Source organism: Pleurodeles waltl, chromosome 6 (assembly GCF_031143425.1).
Source record: "Pleurodeles waltl isolate 20211129_DDA chromosome 6, aPleWal1.hap1.20221129, whole genome shotgun sequence".
In the NCBI taxonomy this organism is placed as follows: Eukaryota; Metazoa; Chordata; class Amphibia; order Caudata; family Salamandridae; genus Pleurodeles; species Pleurodeles waltl.
The window spans coordinates 1365788496-1365811678 of record NC_090445.1 but is presented as its reverse complement, the minus strand read 5'-3'; the positions used below and the strand labels follow the sequence as shown (position 1 = coordinate 1365811678).

At 44.8% G+C, this 23183-nt stretch overlaps 1 protein-coding gene across 1 annotated transcript in view; it reads right to left on the bottom strand.

Annotated features, from left to right (window-relative positions):
• Positions 1-19945, bottom strand: part of CHAT (choline O-acetyltransferase) — a 337302-nt gene extending 317357 nt beyond the window's left edge. Inside the window, exon 1 of the mRNA XM_069242500.1 lies at positions 19760-19945. Within this exon, the coding sequence (XP_069098601.1) occupies positions 19760-19912 (153 nt within the window). The 5' untranslated portion in view covers positions 19913-19945. The remainder of the gene's footprint in view (positions 1-19759) is intronic.
• Positions 19946-23183: the final 3238 nt, after the last annotated feature.

The window sequence follows — 23183 nt, the reverse complement described above, 5'->3', positions numbered from 1 at the left end:
CCTCATATTTCTCGTAACACTGTTTGGCAATTACATCTCTCTTTCGTTACGTTCACCATGCTACCACTCACCTCGAGTGATTAACTTGCCCAAGGATCACAAACCACGCATGATCTCTCCCTTCCCGTGGACACAGCTAATTCTGTGGAATTTCCCCAACCCATAAACAAAATTGGCCTCCTCCTCAGAGAGATGAAGTAACTTTCTGTGGACGTTACAACACATAGATCATTCTTTAGTACTTTATCTAAAGGTACTCATTTTAATAGGCTCAATCCCTGTGAAATATTTACTAATTCCATGATTATTATTCACATATATTGGCATCTGGGCTCCCTTCTGAGGATTTGGTGGAGGATAATGTTTATTCCCTTGCCATAAAACGGACGCTATATATTTATAAGTCATGCTGCTCAATACCATTGCGTTCGGTTACAATAAACACCTGTTATTCCGCGTCGAGATCCCCCAGGGGGTAAACACGCACTTTACAATTATATGGTTTATATTATCTTATGTTTATATAGTCCATGCTGGCCATTCTCTGCATGTTGAAATCGGTGTGCGCATATTTGTTTATTGATGTGGTTTATCAATGTCTCCCGTCACCGTTGTTACTACTCATCGGTGTTATTAACCAAGTTTGGTGTCCCCATTAATCAGTGGGTCAAGGTTTCAATAGCAAGTCCCTGAAGTTTGATATTCCAAATCTCTACATTCTTCCTTGTTCTCAGTCCTTTATTTTTCTCAGAACGTAATACCTCACTCCCCAAGCCTGCCCAGTGTGTCACGTTCCGCAACCGTTGCTTAATTTGTGCTTTTTGTTTCCGGTGCTGAGCACAGGCACTTATTTTTGCAGGTCGGGGCTTATTCTTCTGCCTCAAGCATTCGCTGTGAGCTCTTGTAGCAAAAGACACATATGGGATAGACGGAGGAAGAGAAAAGTGAAAAAAAAGTCACAAACTTAGAAAGCAGAAAGCTGCAGGAGTGAGCTGGATGGGCAGGGTGTGTCAGTATATAGATGAAAGAGGCCCGAGATGTCTTCGGGGTTACTCTGCTTCGGTATTCTGTGTTCGCACATTTAATTGTAGCAACCGCGTGTTTCAGAGGAGATCTTTGAGCACCAGCACCTTTTTATTTACAAATTAAGCACTGCCCGCAACCATGTAGTGACTGCTCGGGCTGCAGTTAACTTCCAAACCATCACAATTTTTGTCTGGACTAGACACACGATTCAATCAATAAATCTATTAAGAAGTTTTCCCTGCCGGTCTGTGCTTCAGTCCAAGCAGGCAAGGCTTAAGGATCTTATCTATGGTTTCCCTAAGTTTCTTGCTATCAGGATCACCATCGGTGCTTAATTTGTGAATAAAAATGCGCCGGTGCTCCAAGCCCGTCTCTTAAAACACGCGGCTGCTGCAATTAAAAGTGCGAACACGGAACACTTGAGGCAGCATGATCCTGAAGCCATCTCAGGCCCCTTTAATGCATTTAAGGCCACTCCCTGCCCCTTCTGATCATTTTTGCAGCTTTCTGCTTTCTCCAATTGTGACGCTTTTTCGTTTTTCTCCTCCTCGTCTTTCCCATATGTGTCTTTTGCTTGCAGCCTAGGCTTGAGGCTAGTGTGACTAGATTTTGAGGAGCAAAAACCGGAACAGGTCAGGCATAAAAGAAGATCTAAAGACATTAATAGTTTTTTTGCGCAGCTTTGTGAATGTGTGCCTGTACATGTGTTTTTGTGTGTATATTTATATTAATATAAATATACATAGACACACACACACACACATAAAAATATATATATATATATACACACACACACACATTTGCAAGACTACCTATAAAATTAGCTATGGCTTAACCTCCCATCCTGCACCCCAACCTGTCCCACCCACCTCTCTCTGCTCCCCACTTCGTCCCTCTTCTGAGAGCAGACAGGGGACTGTGTGGCCTGACAGTAGCAGAAAAAATACTTTAATTATTTCATACTTTTTAGGCTTCTTTAATTTATGGTTCCGTAGATAATCTGACCTTTGTCCCAAAAACCGGAACATTTATTTAATAATCTGACCTTTGACCCAAAAACCGGGACATTTATTTAAAACTAAGAGAAGCGTAGGGACACCGGGACAGTCCTCTAAAAACCGGGACTGTCCGGGGAAATCCGGGAGGTTTGTTCACCCTACTTGAGGCAGAAGAATAAGCATCTGCCATCAAACATAAGTGCTCCGCACCGGAAACAACAAGCACACATTAAGCACTGATCACCTTCTTTTCCCAATGGTTTCTTATACCTCTGCTTGGCCAGGGCATGTGTATGAAATCTACCTCAAGCTGTCTGGGACAGTCTGGGGACACCACACGGTATATTTTGTCTTGCCGCTTGGGAATGACGATTGTACTGAGGAAAAAAATCAACTACTGGATATGAAATCTGTAATTATGGGTGATTGGTGGCGTTTGTTGTAATAATGTCTCCCATTTATCTGTCTTCATTTCTGACTCCAGGTCCCCAGACTTCCTCTCTTGTAGTCTAGTGAGGTCTCTCTTCATTTCCTTGAGTAAGGCATTATAGTCCAATGTATGGGAGTAAACAAAAAAATAATAAATGCCCCACTTTATGTCTGACTATATGGCTAACACTGAGTGAGCGAAGCGTAGGACCACAGCGTTCCTTGCGGTGTTCTTTATCTCTTGCTTTCTTTTTCCCTTCCATTTTTCTTTCCTTGTTTGCGTTTTTTTCCTCCCTTCATGTTCGATCTCACTCCATTTTTCTTTCACATTTCTCTATGACTTTCAACATTTCTCTTTGTAACCGTGTTTGGCTCTTAACCACTTCTTGGCACCCAACCCACGACTGCGTCATGGTATCTTCTTTCTTGTTGTGTTATTTATTAGCTTATGCTTCTGTGTTCTGACCTCCCTGTAGTGCCAGAAAGCACAATTAAATCTGTCCAGTAACATCCCCTCTCACACTGAAATAGCAGGTGCTTCACCGCACCCTGGTTCAATGTTATGGCCTTTCTGACCATCCACAGTGTCTGCAGCACCTGACTCGTTGGTGGTTCTAGCTTGTTGCTCTGTTCCAAAATAGAGTGAAAGGTCCCTATTAGCCTTCCAAAGTTCAGGAACTGGCAGATTGCAATCTCATAATTTTGGGCTGTTTCTAGGAAAGGCAAAATTCTACCTTCCACATGTAGGGCAACAATTACCTCAATCCCAGCCTGAGTACAGGTGTGTAGTTCCCCTATTGCAAACTCATGTAGGTGCAGCAGCTGAATATTAGGTACATTAGTTGGCCCCTCCGGCTTTCTTTCTGCGTCTCCACCAGCAATATTTAATTGTTTTAACCGTAACACGTGGATTTCGTGGGGTAGTACATTCAAGGAATATTGCTATAACTTCTTTAGTCAGTAGACTGGTTGATAGAAACATGGCTTTGAAGAGTGGAGCATCACGAATCCACCAGGCAGCTCAATGTATGCCCACCAGTTAGTATAATTAGTAATCAGGGACACCCAGTCCATCCATTTGCCCTTCACCAGGGGGCAAGCGTGATATGTCTACTCTGCCTCTTCCATCCCCCACATTAATTGCCCCAATAGGGGCCTTAGGTTGGCAGTCAGGGTACCCCCTGTCCAAGCAAGTACCCTCACTCTAGTCAGGGTAAGTCACACACAATCCACATTATCCTGTGCCCACCGTCTGGTAGCTTGGCACTAAGCAGTCAGGCTTAACTTAGAAGGCAATGTGTAAAGTATTTGTGCAATAAAATCATGCAATAACACAGTATAGCACCACAGAAATACACCACAGTGATTAGAAAAATATAGAATATTTATCTGATAAGATGCAGGTCAAAACAATTAAAATGCAATAAGTATATGTTGAGATATCACTGTAAAAGTGATAAAAAGTTTCTTTAGTCTTTTAAAAGCAATAAATGTCTAATTCAAGCACAAAGTACCTGGTTTGCGTGCAAAATCTCCGCAAAGAACCACAGAGGAGGAGACTTGTGAAAACAAAAGGGGTGTGCGTCGATTTCTCGGGCCGCACACAGCGATGCGTCGTTTCGTTTTCACGCAAGGACGGCTGTGCATCAATTTCCTGCGTTCGGCCATGGATCGTCTTCGGGTTGCAGGGTTTTCGGACGCCCCGGAGACGTTGCATGGATTTCCAGCACTGACATGATGAAGTCACAGGAGCTGCATCAATCCGGTGGGTGTTCTGTGGAAATTTCTACAGCACGTCAGGTGCTGCATCGATTCCCCTCTGGAAGTCGGGCTGCATCATTCTGGCTCGGCTGTGCGTCGATCCAGTGGGCTGTGCGTCGAATTTCGGGTCGATACGCTGGTGCTGCATCGATCTTCTCGTTACAAAGTCGGGCTGCTTCGTTCCGGTTCGGCGTGCAGTGAATTTTTCACTGCGGTTCAGGCTGTGCATCGTTTCTGGTAGGCTGTGCGTCGAATTTCACCGCACAAGAAGTCCTTCTTGCAGAGATGAAGTCTTTTTGGTTCTGAAACTTGAGAGAACAGGAGGCAAGCTCTATACAAGCCCTTGGAGAGCACTTCTGCACCCCAGCCAGAGAGCAGCAAGGCAGCAGGTCAACAGCAAGGCAGCAATCCTTCACAGAAAGAAGACAGGTGAGTCCTTTGGGCAGCCAGGCAGTTCTTCTTGGCAGGATGCAAGTTCTGGTTCAGGTTCGCTTCTCCAGGAAGTGTCTGAGTTGGTAGGGGCAGAGGCCCTGTTTAAATGCCCATATGTGCCTTTGAAGTGAGGGAGACTTCGAAGAGTGGCTTAAAAGTGCACAAGGTCTCCTTTCAGTTCAATCCTGTCGGCCAGTAGGGGGGTGTGGCAGTCCTTTGTGTGAGGGCAGGCTACCGTCCTTTGACATGTAAGTGTCAGGCCCTCCATCCTCCCAGCCAAGGAAGACCCATTCAAAATGCAGATGTATGCAAGTGAGGCTGAGTATCCTGTGTTTGGGGTGTGTCTGAGTGAATGCACACGGGAGCTGGCAACTAAACCCACCCAGCCAGACGTGGATTGTGAGGCACAGAAGGATTTAAGTGTAGAGCAATGCTCACTTTCTAAAAGTGGCATTTCTAAAATAGTAATAATAAATCCAACTTCACCAGTTAGCAGGATTTTGTATCACCATTCTGGCCATACTAAATATGACCTTCCTACTCCTTTCAGATCAGCAGCTACAACTCAAACAATATATGAGGGTAGCCCCAATGTTAGCCTATGAAGGGAGCAGGCCTCACAGCAGTGTAAAAACAAATTTAGGAGTTTTACACTACCAGGACATGTAAACTACACAGGTACATGTCCTGCCTTTTGCCTACCCAGCACCCTGCCCTATGGGCTACCTAGGGCATATCTTAGGGGTGACTTATATGTTGAAAAAGGGGAATTTTAGGCTTGGCAAGTACTTTTAAATGCCAAGTCGACTTGGCAGTGAATCTGCACACACAGGCCTTACAATAGCAGGCCTGAGGCAAGGTTAAGGAGCTACTTAAGTGGGTGGCACAATCAGTGCTGCATGCCCACTGGTACATTTAATCTAAAGGCCCTGGGCACATATAGTGCACTTTAGTAGGGACTTATAAGTAAATTAAAGAATCCATTTGGGTATGATCCAATGTTACCATGTTTAAAGGGAGAAAGCATATGCACTTTAGCACTGGTTAGCAGTGGTAAAGTGTTCAGAGTCTTAACCTAAAACCAACAAAATCAGTATCTAAAAAGTGGAGGGAGGCAGGCAAAAAGTTAGGGGTGACCACCCTAATGCTGTCAGGTCTAACATACATGTACACAGGGCCTGTAAATCTAATGCTACCGGTGGACCTGCAGTAGTGATTGCGCCAACCACTTAAGTAGTCTTTTAAAACATGCCTCAAGTCTGCCATTGCAGCCTGTGGGAGCACGTTAAACTTCTATTTCCATCTGGCAAAACAAACCTTTTGTCAGGCTTAAGCTTTTGTTTAAATACATATGCCACCACTAGGGTAGGCCCTAAAGCTCCCATTGTACAGAGTGGAGTATATTTAAAAAGTTACACATGTACTTTAAAGTTTACTTGTCCTGGTAGTGAGAAGCTCTTAAATTAATTTTGCACTTCTGCAAGGCCTACCTCTCCTATAGTATAGCATTGGCTTACCTTATTATATTTAATAAGCACTAACGTTCACTAAGGAGCAAGTAAGAATATTGAGTTTGGTGTCTAAAGAACTGTAATTTAAAACTCATCTTAATGAAAAAGTCAGATTTTAAGTTACAATTCTGAAAATGCCACTATTAGAAAGTTGGCATTTTCTTGTTCTAACCATTTGGTGCCTGCAGCCTGTGTTCTGGGTCACATGACTAGTTGTAGCTGGCGGTTGGTCTTTGTGTATTGCTGTCAATCAATGGGATAAAAGGGGAATGGGGGTTGGCAGGATGGGCTCTCTCTGACTTGAGGGGAAGGAGCTGTCACATACCACACTTGACCATCACCAAGTCTCTGCCTGAGCACACTCACAAAGAATTTGATGCTAGTATTTTATGCCTCCAGACAAGCTGAGGCCATGGCAGGGAGGCAGGAACTTCCAGAAACATCTGGTACTGGAAATCTACAGAACCTTCTCCTACTTGAAATCTGGCAGCAGGTATTGTTATTGGACCTCAAGCCCAACTCTTCAGTACTCACCTGGACCTGTGCAAGACTTAAAAGAGGACTGCTGTGCTGCTCTGCTGTAAGAAGGACAGCTACTCTGATGCCCTGCTACTCTGCTGCCCCGCTGCCTCGCTGCCCTGCTGCCTGAGTGAAAAGGTCTTGACCTGCATGCTGATCCCTGGACCACCAGAGAATATTTCCTCCCTAAAACCCTTTCTTTGAAGGGTATGAAATATGTATTTCCAACTGACTGTATCAATTGCTTTCTCGAAATCTGCTGATTTCACTTTTTGGTTTGATGAAAATGTTGACACCGCTCATAACATGAAACAGTCATCTTACGTTTGGAGTGGTATCACAGCCTGGCAACAATCTGCTCTAATCTGATCTGGCTGCACCAAGAAAGGCAGAGCCATCACAACTCTCTTTGCCATTGTTTTGCTAAGGATCTTGTAATCGATGCTAAGCTTTATAAAGACCAGTACAACAGCTTTTCTTGGGGGCCCTTACCAGGCTTTACCAATGAAATGATCAGGGCCTCCCTTATAGCAGGTGGGAGCACCCTCCATCTCTGGTGGCCTTGTGAACCACCAACAAGCTGGGTGCCAGTGTATATGAATGTGTGGCATAAGATTCAACATGTTATCTGTCTGCTCCTGGGCCTTTGCCCCTAGCTAATTCTGATATTGTTTTTCTGAATTCTTGGACCATCAACGGGGCCTAGCGCTCCTATTTGATGTTGCTGCTTTATTGGCAAGTTTATCCCATTCATAAAGGCCTCCAGAGACATGTTCAACAACTCTGTGTTGTCTGCATGAACAGTGGAGTAGGCTGGTGATTGGTGAATAACCATTTTCTTGTCTTATTATCCAGGCTAGTAATGGGATCTCGATTAATTGCTGTCTGAGTGCTTTCTGGCCATACATGATTTCTGGTCCAGTTACAGCATGCTTTCAATTAATTGTGAAATCTTCTTCATATCCTCTTTCAGTGCGTTTAATTCCTCAGGCGTTGGGGAGATTATATTCTCAAGGTTCAATATGTGTGTTTTGAAGGGCACTAGTTCTTGTTCTATGGCCTGTATTGCCCTGTAGGTTGTCCTAATGGAGTGTCCGTGGTACACTCATTATCTTCATAGTACTGATAAATTCCTTCTCTAATGGATGTTCTAAAAAGTGGGTCATTCTTTCTCTAATAGTAGTTTTAAACAACAGGTCTTCCTACACCCAGGGTTGTAAATGCTCGCCAGGGCATAAAAATTAGATAAGCCTTAGTGTACTAGTGTTTGTCTGATCTAGTTTTCCATGAAGGAGAGCACGTCAGGCCCTTATGTTTCTTCGTTGTTGCAGTTACAGCACACCTCTGCATCCTCTGCTTTATACTCGAGATTTTGTACTCATTTAGTGAGACAATGATCTGCTGCAGCAGTTCCATCATGTCTAGGATCAGAATAGTTATTGTTATTTTTATGACCCGGTTTACAGCTCATGTTGATCACCCCTTGACAATCTGACCTCCACACTCACTGCATCAATTTTGTGTTTGAGCATTTTTCTCTTGGTCTCTTTCACCAGCAGGTTCTTGTCTATGTTATCCTGAATTGTCACCTATTCTGGTTCTTGCTGTTTGGAATTGATGGTGGGGACATGTTCCCTACTCAGGGTCAGTTTCACTGGCAGCAGTTACTGTGTGGTGCCCTGGCCCCTATTTATCCTGGGTTTGACCATGTCTCTGTTAGTCAAAGGTTCTTTGATTCCTCTCTTCACTATCAGACTCTCTAGCAGGGAGGAGTTTGCCCAGTAGCCTTATTAATCACTCAAATTCCCAACGGTACCTTAATTCACTTAAGATTCTCTGGAAAGTTGTTCTCTCATTGCCGGGGGTTCCTTATTCATTGTATTTTGGTTGGTTGAGTGGCTGAATGGGGTGAAGGGCCTAGTATGTATAGCAACTTCTGGTCCCTCCGTAGGCTCACTGTGTTGCGACTCCATTCTCAGACAGGATTACGTGCAACTGGCAGTCTCTATCCCGGATCCACCACCTACCACCATTGCAGATGCCAATTGAGGTTCCAAATCTGGGTGTCACCCCATTGAAAGTAGGAGCAATTGGTGCATCTAGCTGGATCAGGGCAGTCGTGGGCGAGCCTGGAAGCTCTTGCCACTTGGGTGCAGTCTCCTGCTTTTTTGTGCTATTCCTGTCCTGCAGTGCATTGCAGCTGGTGGAGCTGGGTCTGGAGAAGGGAACAACGGGCACCCTGCTGTCGTGCCTCCTTTGCTGAGGGCGCAGCTACACAATTTTCCCTTTCAGCCACTGCCGACAGCCTGCTCCATTGTTCACATCTAAGGCTGACACACAGAGAGGACATCTATTCCATCCCTACTCTCATCCACCTTAAGATTTGACTTATGATCCATGTCCGGAGGAGGACCTTGACATTTCTACTATTCTCCTGGCTCAATATCTTTCTCCACACTGTTGTGTTAGGCCACCTCTGCTCTCTCCTTGTCAGCTGATACCACCTTGACTTCACTTATACACTGCCTTCTGAAAACAATCTTTTCTGGGTTGTTGAGAGATCTTGTCGCAGTTCGAGTTTAAGTGCTGCAGGTGCACACCATGTTTCTGCACCCAAACCTGTTCTTTGGTGCAGCAATAGGGATGGCATTGATATTTGGTGGCCTCCTGGGAGCTTCACAATGATGCCCCTATTCCATTTTCATCAAGCCATGCCTCACCATGTCCTTTCTTAAACTGGAAAAGCTCTCCCTTCGTTGTTTCCAGCACAGAGATATATTAGTAGACAGGCAAAGAGTAGAGGTAGCCAGTACTAGCATCATTCTTAAACCATATCTCATATTCTTAATCAAAGCATGTCAAAAAACACTCCCAGAATTACGCTCGGAAGCACGTGCTTGGTGCAATGTTCCATGCATACTACTGTGAAGTTTTGTGAATTCCCAAAAATAGTAAATCGCACTTGTTTGTAGGAGAGCTACTATGAGTTCAGATTATATTGTGAATTGGGCCCAATACTTATTTTTGGAAGAGCTATATAAAGAAAGCAAATGTATCAAGGCAATGCAGAGAATATATTAATAACCTCTCATAGTTCTAGCTTAGAACGTTATATTCAACAGGAAATCATACACTAAACACATTTTCAACACCAAACCCCGTTTTACATTGCAAACGTGACGAACATCATCCCCCGCATTCACTGTTAATGGCCCAGATGTTAATGTAAATAATTTGTACAGCTGTTTTTATTTTATTTCTTTATTGCAAATGTTTCCTTAACAAGTACATTATAAAACGCAGATCGCTCACCCAGGTACAATTCAAAACGAACCTTGTAACATGCCACGTCCATTGGGTTTTCCATATTTCTAACAAAGTCTACCTTGTAGGTTGTCACCTTTTTTCTTTTTTCCATTCTTCCCTTCTGATTACACACATTTCAAGAATAAATCTATCAAGAAGATCCACAAGGTAGCCAATCTAACATATAAAGTTATTACTGTGACACCTGAGTGATCCAATTCATACCATTTCTATTACATCATGATTTTGGCCAATCAGAAAAAAAGAAGAGAGGTAATAAAGGAATGCATCATAGTTTGTAGTCATTATCTCCCAAACTGCATTCAATAACTGAAATAGTAATGTATTCCCAACTCAAAGACTTGGCAATACGTTTGTAGATCAACTGTTCATGTTCTGCACTACTAATTAGTTCCCTGTACCATTAATTTTCCATGGAGGTATTTCAGATTCTCAATGACATAAAATGCAAAAGTGGCCATTGACGAAGATGTGGCATACGATCTGTGATAAGTTGGTGCTGAATTATGTACACTGAGGCCATTTACCTCACTCAACTCTGACTGAATGTCTTTCCAGTGGCTGGAAAGCAAAAGACGTGCCCATAGAATGTGTGAAAGGTTCTTCTCCCATTCCCACCATGCCAGCTGTTTGTGTGGTGTGCAGTGCCGTTCATTTAGTATTTTGAAATGGCAGAATGTTGTTCGTGCCTCTTGTAAACCTTCTCTTTGATGCCTCAAAATGTAGTCCCATTCCTTAACTTTGTATTTAATTTTTAGTTTAGCAGACGAAGTCTGTGTACATTTTCAAACTGTGGGGGCACTGCCTTACCTGCCGCCCACTATGTTTGAGCTAAAGCTATGAAATCTTTGCTGGTGTCAACATAACCATACCAGAGACTATGCAAGTCTTTCTTTATCATGGGTAATTTGCATCTACCTGTAGCCGTGAGCCTGATTCTAGTGATGAAGGTAATGAAATCTAACTCCATGCATAATATTACAGGTGTGTGGTCTGACATTCCACCTTCCAATATATCAAATGCTCATACCTTTTGCAGTGGGCTGCAAGAGATTAGGAAATAACCTATGCACGTCCCTACAGTGAGGGCATAGGGACTTCCAAGTACCAAATAAGGAGTAGTTGGATATCACATCCAATGGGAGTCCTCTATTTCACCTGAAGTCAGATCTATCTGATTTATCAACCACATAGTCTATACTGAGGTTCCAATACCCCACAGAATATACATTTGGAACTATTATATTCAACCAATAACCTAGACAGCTTATACAAGAAAGTAATTGTGTTTCCAATTGGAATATATATCTTGAGCCCACCACTATAGTTTCTGCTGGACCTTGAGTTTGAGAACTACATATCTCCCTTCTGGGTTCAATCCATCTTCCGTATGCAATAGAAGAGAGCTTCTTGGAGTAACAGTGCTACACCAGCTTTTCTATATGATGGCATTCCTTCGTGCTGCCCGAGTTTGCCTGATTCTAATGGGGCTAGATGTGGTTCTTGCACTAATACTTTTGCAGGATGCTTTTTTTGCTAGGTACATCAATGTTTACCTTTTTTGTAATGTGCCATGACATTATATTTCATTGAAAGAATAATTAGGTTTCTTATACTCCTTTATCTTGAACGGATTTAGATCTAAGGGAAGGGCTAGTGATCATAGGAAGCAGCGATTGGTATGTTTGTTAGTACCAGAGAGAGGGAAAGAAAGACTGGGGTAGGACTAAAACTGTAGCTGCTGTAAAGTAAAAAATATTTCAGTCACAAAAGCTACAAGTCCAATCTTACTCTTGCAATAGAGATTTTAAAAGGAAAAATATCCCAAGATGTAAATAGCAAAGTTATATCCTCCTAATACATGTATCCATTTGGGAAGGGTGCCTATTCATAAAAAGCAAAAAGACATTCCTGCACACCAGATGTTCGCCAGTTTTGACTGTCAAATAGCAGGCTATAGAGGTCAGAAAGAGAGGTGCAGAAATCTCCTGCATTTTGCTGACGTCCCCGGAGAAATCCACTGCAATTGAGATATCTTGCCCTCGAAAGTTGAAAAGGTAGACCTATTACTGGCTGTGCCTGTTGGTGGCGAACAAAACAGGCAATGATTGGTCTAGGTATATTGAGGAATGAGTGCTAGATTCTGTGCATTTTCAGAAATTCCAATAGAGGGTGGCAGTCATATTTAAGGTTTCTTGGAAAAACGTAGGAAGAAATGTAAGCACATCTTGTTTTTAAAGGTCCTCGGGAAACCACCATAAATTGCTCATTGCTATTGAGACTTCTGTCATCGAGCTACACCATGTTTTTATAGAGGTGCTAACGCTCTTGGTCCCATTCAGGGCTGACATTAATACTGTCCAATTGTTGTTGTAAATCTACCAGCCTGCGATTTGCTGTATCCAGCCGAGTCCCAACAAAAAACACTTCTAAAAGGAAAAGAGGCCAGGGTAGACATAACCTGACCCCTTAGCTCTGGTGCTGGGGTCCCAGAGGAAACCAGCTAGAGCAAAAAATAACTTTTTAAATAAATTGTTACCGTCAATTTACTACGTCGTTGCAAATTCATAGTAATAATGAAAAAAACAAGCACAGTATCCCAACCTTGTTTTTGTATTTAGCCCAAGGGTGGGCCAGGTCCCTCGTGTATGGAAAATATAAGGAGAGGGGAGCATGGGGCCCTTTCCAGGGCTTATATTTACCCCAGGGACTGCCACCTTCCTGGGGCTAAAATGGAAATGTTATCCTGGGGAGGGGGCACACGCTCCCCCCTGCAGCCCTGGGGACCACCATCACCCTGGGATAAAATGAATTAATGAGGGGGGTCTGTTTCGGCCCCCTGCCCTGGGGACCGCCACCTCTCTGGTGCAATGTTGTATTGTGTGTGGGAGGCTGCTCTGCCCCTCAGAGCCCCAGGGACCACCACCTCCCCAGGGCTAAAATTATTTAATGAGGGTCAGTTTCGACCTCCCCTCCCCAGGGACCACCACCTCCAGAGGGCAATCTTCTAGTGTGTGCCGGAGGGGAGGGAGGGCTCAGCCCACCGACACCCTTGGGGACCGACACCTTTCTGGGCTAAAATGCTAATTGTATGCAGGGAGGCCCCCCGTGGCCCACCACCTCCCTGGGGCTAAAATGAATTAATAGAGGGGGTCTGTTTCAGCCCCCCACCCATGGAACCAGCACCACCCTGGGGTACTATTGTAGTGTGTGGTGGGGCGCTCGACCCCCCCACAGTCCCAGTGGCCAGCACCTCCCGGGGCTAAAATGAATTACAGAGGGCGATACGTTTTGGACCCTGCTCCAGGGACTGCCACCCTCCGACGCTTTCATTAAATACAGTGTGCAGTGTCTGGTGGCCACAGGGACTGCCACCTCCCAGGGACTTTCATTAAATACAGTGTGGGGGGCCGTGCCCCCGCTGTACAGTGGAGTGCCACCTCAGCGAGGCTGCAATAAAAGAGTGACAGGGTCCATTTCAGACTCCTGAGCCCCGAAGACCACCACCTCTTCAGGGTACAGATCATTTGGGGGGTCATTCATCCCTCCTCAAGGAGCCATTGATGGCCCTGGGGACCGCCAGCCCCCAGGGCTGGCTCTTGCTGTGTCCTGGGGAGCCCATCCCGGGACATAGCTGTTTGCTTTTGCTTGGTGGGCGCTGACAGCTTCCCCCAAGCAAAAGCAAAGAAAGTCCTCTTTCTGTCAGTGAGAGTTATCAAAGAGCTCCTGCTGTCAGAAAGCAGAGTTTTAATTTGTTTCCCTGCATGCAAATATGCGTGCAGAGAAACAGATCAAAACAGTGCTCCCACCAGCAGGGATCTGCTATTTAAAGCAGCTCTCTGCTTGGGGGATCAATACCGGCTCCCACAGAATGTGGGCAGCCAGCTAGGACTGTGGGGCCCTTGAGGCTCCCCCCATGGTCCTCTCTGTCTCTTTCTCTCTCTTGCTCTTCCATCCCATAGTGAGATGGAAGAGAGAGAGAGATTGTCATTGCAATGGCCTTTCCATACAATAACTTCAAAGAGTAAGACTAGCAAGATATTTGGTATGAATGTTATAGTTACGTTTGGATGCAGACCAGAACAGAGTCACTTCTGGCCTAATGGTCACAGTCTTGTGCTGGCACTCAGGAGGCTGACGGCTCAAATTCCAATATCGCTTGGCAGTTTGTTTGTTTATTTACTGGTGTTTTGACTGTTAATCCTTTCTAGTGTTGGAGCAGTCACATTTCGTTTCAATCACATGCATGGGTTTGACTGTTATCGGTATCTCTGGAATCATCAAAGTAGGAGTCACCTATTGCCTACAGGTTACAGTCACAGACCCTTGCACTGAAAGATGAGGGCTCTACTCCAGGTGTGCACTTGGTCGTTTCCTTCTTTAATTTCTTTTAAACATCAAAAGTTTAAGGTTTATACTGAAAGGTGATCCCACTCTTTTTAAGTGACAAATACATATTTCTTTTTAATGTGTCCAGAAATATCTCATCCTAAGTATATAATCCATCAAAGCCTAAAAAAGTATTTAACTCTCTCCCTCTCACTCTCTTTCTCTCTCACACTCTCTCTCTCTCTTTCAATCTCTTATTTCTATTCACACATCCACTCAGACACTTATGCACCCACTCACAGACCCACTCAGACCCTTGTGCAACCACTCATAGCCACACTCAGAACCTCACCAACCAACTCACAGACCCACTCAGACTCTCCTACTCCCAGTCAAAGACCCACGGAAACCCTCATGTACCCACTCACAAAACACTGACGCACCCACTCTCACACCCAGTCAGAATCTCTCATAGCCACTCTCTTACCTAGGTATACCCCAAAACACTTATTCTCACACCCAGAGAAACAGGCCGAGGCCATCTCCTGCATGCGGTTGGGTGGTAAGGGGGGTTTCTGCAGCATCTGGTCACAGGTCAGACTCTGTGGCCAACCCCCACTGTGCACAGCCAAAGACTGTGGGCAGCATGGGGTTGGGTTGTTATAGGGGTTGGCCGCAAGGCCGTGCACGACAGTAGTTAGATTAACATATAGTAATAGAAATTACTATACGTAAAAAAAAAATTGAAATTCACTGAAAAAAACAAAGGTTGCAAGGATGTTATAATCAGGAAATATAATTTAAAAAACATGGAAATTCCTGTAAAAATACAAAGGATACAGGGAAGTTATAGTTAGGCTCACATTTTAAACGTACAAAACCATAGAAATTCACCTGTTATAGTTGGAGTTATCTGAAGTAACTAGAACTTGTGCCCTAAGGTAACAATAAGTTGCGCCCGTGCTATGCACTGCTAATTACCCCACAAACATGATATCTTTAATAACATCTCTGATAATATCAATGTAGTATTTGTAGTAAAATGTTTGACAAAAAACTGTGCAAGACAAGGGCGTAAGTTATAGTTACCTTAGGGTACGAGTTAAAGTTAATTGAGAAAACTATAACAGTTGAATTTCTGTGGTTTTGTAAGTTTAAAATATGAGCATAACTATAATGCCCGTAACCTTTGTTTTTTTTAAGGGAATGTATATATTCATAGAAAATAACAAAGGTTACATGGACATTATAGTTAGGAAATAGAATTAAATAAAACAGAGAAATTCACTGAAAAAAAGTAAAAGGAACATTATAGTTAGGCTCGCATTTCAAACATACAAAACTAGTGAAATTCAGCAGCTATAGTTACCTCTGCTAACTATAACTTGCACCCCGTAATGCACTGATTATGACCTCACATATTTCCAGTATCCCAGATGTGGGACTGGTCTGCTGATCATTAAAACCTAACTACAACATTTCAACCAAACATTTTGCTTGTGTGACACTTTGAATTCATTCTATTGAGAGGCTATTGTTATTGCAATGCTCTCTCCTTAGAATTATTTCAAAGCGGCACACAAGCACGATGCTTGGTGCCAGAAAATGACAGCAGGGGAGCCTGAAGGCTCCTGCGGTCCTAACTGGCTTCCTGCGTCCTGCGGGAGAGCCAGCCTTGCTCCCACAAGCAAAGAGCTGCTTTAAATAGCAGCAAACTGTTTGCGGGAGCAATGTTTTCATCTTTTTCCATGTATGTATATTTGCCTGCAGGGAATCAGATGAAAACTCCATGTTGTGCAGGCAGGAGCTGTTTGACAGCTCCTGCTTGCAGAAAGCACAGTTATGTTTGCTTTTGCTTGGTGGGAGCTACCAGCTTCCACCAAGCAAAAGCAAACAGCTACCCCAAGGGTGGGAACTTCAGGAGGTAGCAGGGGCCAGCCTGGGGGTGGTGTCCCCCAGGCCATCTATGGCTCCGCGAGAAGGGGGCCACGCGGTTCCCTTCAATCTTTGAATTTAGCCTCGGGAAGTAGTGGTCACTGGGACTGGGGGTCTGTGACAGACCCACTTCTTGGTTATTTTATCCCTGGGGGGTGGTGGTCCTTGGGGCCCAGGGTGGGTCCGTAGGCTCCCCCTATTTTTCATTTTATGATGACGCCCCACCGAGGTGGTGGTTCCCCGGGTGCTGGGGGAGGGCAATCACTCCTGATATTTATAATTGATTCCACCTGGGAAGTAGCAGTCCCTTGGGCAAGGGGGATCCTCAGTGGGTTCCAAGTAGGCACCCCCTGTATTAATGTAACAACTCTGCCCGTGGAGGTGGCAGTTCCCAGCCCACCCGCATAAATAATAAGCAGTGCAAGAGGGAGGTGGTAGACACCAGGGCTTTCATAAGCCCTAGGAAGGGGACTCCATGAATCCCCCTCCTATGTTTTTGCTATGTCCTGGGACCTGTCCCATCCGTGGGGGGGGGGGGGGGGGGGAGCAAAATAAAAAAAAGCAAGTGTGTGAGATAGCACTTGAGAATTTTCACTGTGATATAAAAAAATACTTTAAAGCCTTGTGGGGGTGAGGGGGACCCATCCCTGAGGAACATGTACCCCAAGGTTAGGTCGGTAGGGTAACAGTACCCTATCCTCTTTTCTTTTTTTCTCCTTTTTGATGAGACTCAGCTGAAGCCGAGTCTCAAAATGTCTGCCAAAACTTCCTGGTTTCAGGAATCCTTTGCACCTCCAGATATACAAATTTGGTATTCATTTAATATTTAAAAAACTACTGAATGTACCAATTAACAAAAATCACTTTTTCTGGTCCTAGAGCTACATTTCTGCCAAATTTGTTGTAATTCCATCTAGCAGTTTGAGCTGTAGTCATGTCTAAAATCACTTTGGGAATTAAAATGGGAAATGCAATTTTTTGCCCCCCCATTTTCCTCAGCCTCCGCTTGACGGATCACCCTGAAACTTCCCAGGGCTGCCAGGGGTCCACATGGCCCTCCTTATTTTCAAACAATTGCCCCAGGAAGCTGGTGGTTCCCGAGGCGAAAGGGTTGGGCTCTTCAGCCCCCTGTATATAATCCAAGCAGCTCTGGGGAGGTGCTGGTCCACAGGGCATGGGGAGGACTGCTGGACCTCCACTACTTCAAGGAAGGCATTTTGCCCCTGGGAGATGGTGGTCCCTGGGGTGCAGGTGGTCACTCGCATTCTATTGAATTAAAGCCTGGGGAGGTGGCGGCCCTCAGGACATAAATAAGTCCACGAGGGGGGCCTCTTGCACACCCCCTTCTTCATTTTTTGCATACCCCAATACCTGGTTCACACTGGGGCTTTATTCGAGCAGGCGTGGGAAACCGCACTTTAAAAAAAAAGTTTTACCCTGAATACTCAAAGTTGTCGCAAATTTGCTGCAAACATTTTTTTTTAATATTCTGGTTCATCTGGGGCTACAGCACCACAGCTAAGGAGTCAGGGTGTCCCTAACCTGGCCCCATTTAATTAATGTGAAGGGGGCTTCGTGATCCACACACAGCCCCGGGCAACCACCACCTCCCTGAGGTTAACATTCAATTAATGCAGGGGTTCCACATCCCCCCGCAGCCCCTGGGTGCCACCTACCCGGGGCTGAAATTAAACAATAAAGGGGATACATCATTGACTCCTGGAGACCACCACCTCTCAGGGGCAAATTCAAATGTTGGAGGGGGCCCACACGGCCCCCCCTTGAGGAGAAAATAATGGCCTTGGGGGCACCCTCCCCCGGCCAGTTCATGCTGTGTCCTGGGGTGCCACCCCCATGACACAGCTGTTTGCTGTGACTTGGCGCGAGCTTTAATAACTCTTGCCAAGTCACAGCAGACACTCTGGTCTCAGCAGGCAATAGCTTTGAAAGAACGCTCGCTTGCTGGAAGCAGAGGTTTCCTCTGTTTCCCTGCTCGCAGACATGCGGGCAAGGAAACAGAGGAAATGATTGCTTTCACAGACAGGGAGCTTCATGTTTAGCAGCTCCCTGTCTGTGATAGCAATGCTGGCTCCTGCAAGATATGGTAAGTTGGCTGGGACGGCAGGGGCCTTGAGGCTCCCCCCACGATCCCATTGCACACTGTGTGCTCTGGAGGGCACACAGGAGAAATGCCAGGGCCCTGGTGGATGGGGTCCCTGGGGCCAAAATAAGCCAGGGGAGGGGCGCCAAAAAATAATATAAGGCCGGGCCCCTAGGATAGGGCTGAAATCAGGTGGGGGCTTCTTCCTCCATTTAATGAAGGGCAGACCCCGGAGGATAGGGTCCTCTGGCCGAGATCAGCCCAGGGAGTGGGGGTTGCATGACCCCACTCATTATATTGTAGTGGGCCCTGGGGTTGGGGTACCCGGGGCTATATTTGGCCAACTGTTTTCATAACCTCCCATCTCTCCTACAGTCTTTTAGACATAGCACCTTGTGTGTCATTTTTCCTTATGAGTAACTCACTCACTCTCTTGGTAGATCATGTGTGTGACTAGAACATTTGGGGGCAAATTAGCAGTTATTTTCACTCAGTGCAGTAATCAAAGTTTTGCGTTGAACTTTGTTGCTTGAATCTCTAAAATATATGATTCTGCTGCTCTCCTCCCAAGCACTGGTGTATTTTCTGGATGCCTAGAGTTATGCACACACCTTTGCATCATAGTGCAAGGTGCAATTGTTTGATGCAAGCACTGTCTACAAATAATAGTGGATAGGGCTTTTTGTCAAATCATGGGTGATTGCATGGGAACATCATGCACCACCCATGGAACACTTCCTTGATGCAAATTAGTGCAAGCATTAGTGTAAAGTTGCCCAAAATGCTTCATTGTATTACATTAGGCAACTTAACAACACAAAAAAGATTTTGCACTGAAAAGTAAATCTAAAATCAGTCCGTTGCAGTAGTTTGCATCACTTTTGCTGAAGGCACTGGCACAAAATGATGATAACTTTGGCCCTATAGCTTGACAGCAGGGATCTAATCGTAAACAAATTCTAGGCTGTAGAAAGTCGCAGAACCTTCCTTGGGTAGAGAGGAGAAGCAACCAATGAATGAATCATAAAATAAAGCATTTAGTACAGTGGTTCCCAACCCGTAGTCCAGGGACCCCTGGGGGCCGCGAAGCCTCTTCAGGGGTTCCGTGACTGCTTAAAAAATTAAATAATACTAGCGTATTTGGTACCCAGCTTTCACTAATGACCAAGTGAGGGGTCCCTGGACTCCAATAATGATTGAGTGGGGGTCCCCGGGTTCCAGTAATAATAAAGTGGGGGTCCACAGAAGTCAAAAGGTTGGAAACCACTGATTTAGTAGGTATAAGAAGGTTGCCTAGAACAAGTTACTGCCTCTGGGAAGATGTTCAAAGCATCACCAGATGTACCGCCGTCTACAACATTGGGAGAAAAGTTGCAGCATGGCCGTCATACCCAATTTGTTATCCTCTCCCTTCTCTCCTCCAGTTTCTTCTGGATGGTGTGCCCAATCCCTCCTGGGGCAACAAACTTGTCAACTTTGGCCTTGCTCTTCCTGTACTGTTCTTCCGTCACCAGGTGCTTCATGCATCGAAGGTACATATCCATGGTTTGATGTAGCGGGGGAACTGGAAGCTTGGGTAGCTGCTGTTAGAGATTCACACAACATAATGTAAGTAGCAGAAAATGAGCTTTATCAACACAAAAATAATGCATGTCAAAACTGTTTACAATTGTGAAGGAACAGTTATTTAATAATAATAACTGCATTCATATAGCAAACACATGAAATGTTTGGTCTCTAGGCGCTGTTATCACCCAACGGTACTCATTTTTATGACCTCAGATTGATGAAAGGCTGAGTAACTCGCATTGGTTCCAACCTGTGGTCTTCCAGTTACGAACAGGTCTTTTGAAGCTGAAGGGCACAAATGTGTATTGCTAAGCTTTTATCATCAAGTCTTGTATCGATATCGCGACGGGATTTGTAGATTACGGGGGACATTTCAAAATATGAGGTTAAAAAATGCAATTGTACAGAAGGTTAGTACCGGGAATCATATGTTTGTGCACTTTTTCCCTATGTTAATACCGGTAACATTTTGCTTTACACAGGCAAACGTCTACATTGCTCCGTTAAGTGGATACTTTTAGCACGCTTCAGAACTAGTACACTAAATTGCAAACTCCTGGGGGGTACATGTAAGGTGTCTGAAAGGCTAGTGTAGGGTAGTAACCCCCTTTTGGGAACAGGATCCTTTGCAGGTATAATTCGCAGCATTTAATATTGGGATCTATCCTTTTCAAGTGAGACACACAGGGAGATAAAATAAATTCACACAGGTACCTACACTTCGCTTAAGTGGGGAAAAGTAGATCTTATATTTTCTGCTTCCATAGTTTATAACTAACAGCGTATGCATCACACCGCATCTCTTTCCAGTTTTTGTTGACCATGTAGGCAGCCATTTTGCCCTGTTAGTCTGCTGCCAGGGGGAAGTGACTATGACACGATGAGACTGGATAAAAGCTGACGTCAGTAAAGCCTCCTTAATGGCTAAAAAAGGTCCGGGGCAACTTTATGCAACTTTAATCTGAGAAGAAGCATGGACAGTAATAATCTCTTGCATACCGCCAGTGGCGTAGCGTGGGGGGTGCAGGGGAGGCCGGCCGCACCGGGCGCAACATCTTGGAAGAGACTAAATCCACGGGTTAGGGGGCGCAAATTACTTGCCTTGCCCCGGGTTAGGGGGCGCAAATTACTTGCCTTGCCCCAGGTGCTGACAACCCACGCTACGCCACTGCATACCGCATTGCTAGGGAGCTAAAATTGGTTGCTTTGAATAGCACTACACGTTTATTCCTGAAAATCATGAACCAAAACCATATGACTATCAAAGAAGTCAGTGATTGTACAATAACTTGGGAAGGAACTCAGACAGATCCCACATTGGTTGGGGGGGTTAAATTGAGTCAGGTGCTTATTTGTGGGTTTGTTATGATCTACAATTCTAATATCTATCTACCACTGGCTTCCATCGTTAAGGAATTTGCGATATTCATTATTTCTTATGCTGACAATACTCAGCTGGTTATTTCCCTTGCCCCAAAGGAGGTCTCCCATTATCAGCAGGGCCTGTGTTTGGAGAAAGCGGCACCCTGGATGTCCAATAGCTTGCTTAAACTAAATGGTGAGAAAGGTAATGGGGAACAGTGTATCCACTCGGACAATGTTAGATTCCCCGGACAGTGTATGGACTACACCTTCTCCATCATCTCCTATAAAAAGCTTAGGAATCTGGCTGGATAGCTCCCTTTCAATAGAAGCACAAACTAAAAAAGTGACTAGTTCTTGCTTTGCAGTGCTGACAACACTACGGAAAGATTCTTGATTTAATACACACTCTCTCTCCAGAAGGATCGTGGTTCCGGTCACTTCTCTGTCACGCCTGGGCTATGGAAACTCCCCGTATTTGGGTGTGCACAAATTGGTTGTAAAAAGGAACAAAATGCTGCAGTAGGAATCATCTTCAATTTACCAAGTGGGTTTCAGCCTAGAGTGCCTTGGACCCCTTACATTGACTCCCTTTGGAGAAGAGAATACAATTCAAGGCACTATGTTTTAACCACAGAGGACCCCGGATGATCAGGTCCTTGTTGACAACTTACACCCTTAACCGGATTTTAAGGTCTTCTAATAGAGGCCTTTTGAGAGTTCCTCACATTCAGAAGGCCACATGTGGTGGGAGATCCTCTTCCTATCTGTCCTCTAAACTATGGAATTCTATGCCTACATGGTTGAGAACTGAGCCTGTTGAAACCAAATTCAGAAAGCTGTTAATAACTTGCCTCTAACCGAGCTAATTTCCTTTAGCATAATCGATAGGCAAGAAGGAGCATGCTTTTATCTGCTGAGCACTGGGAAGCCTGCCGGTAGCCATGCACTCTATAAAAACTCACAACACAACAGATATAAAGTTGCTATGATGAGAGGGGCACAAGTAGCCATTTTGTTTACTGATTGTCACTACAAAATCCTCATGGTTTTCACAACTTGATGACTTTATGAACTTATGAAGGCCGTGCAGCACTCCTAAAGCGTCCCGGTGAAGGCTGATGAGTGGGAGTACATGTGGTGAGTAGCATTATGGTACTAATAATCCACAATTCTCCTTTTCTGCGCATTGTCAATAAGGATTCTTAATCTGGCTAATGGGGAGTTTTCATTATCCTTCCTGAGGGTTCCCTTGAGAATGTGATCACCGGACCTGCCATCTCACATGTTGACATCATGTCACATGATATTGGCTCCCTTCTCACAGTCGCCCGAGGAGGAGCCGATACCAATCAGTGGAATGGGAGACAAATGGAAAACCACCGCATAGAGTGGGTTTCAAGCTTGTCTGGAGGGGAAAGTTGGTAAATGGAGTGGAAGTGCCTCTTAGGTAGCTCTCAGCATGAGGCTCCTTCCCCTTAACCGCCATGCCCCCACCTCATAAAATGAAATATTTTTAAATTTGCAGGTCTGGATTACTACTAAAACAGAAAGAAAATGTATAGACAAAAAAACGTTGAAAGGACAGGAGGATACCACCTCATCTACGCAGCACCAAGCAAGTTATGTGATCACAAATAAGGTTTTGGACTTGCATGGAGGTGTGAGGACAGTCAGATCTAAAATACCGGTATGATCAGTCTTGCTCTAAAGGGCACTAGCCTCAACATTTTCATGTCTTGCCCTGGAACGTACATCTTCTGGCTCGATATCGCTAAGCTTTTCCACACATAATCCATCTATGGTTCATCCAACTAGAGATAATCCACCTTTGGGATCCTTTGAGAGCACATGAGGGGCTTTGGATAGCAACCCCTTCATTCT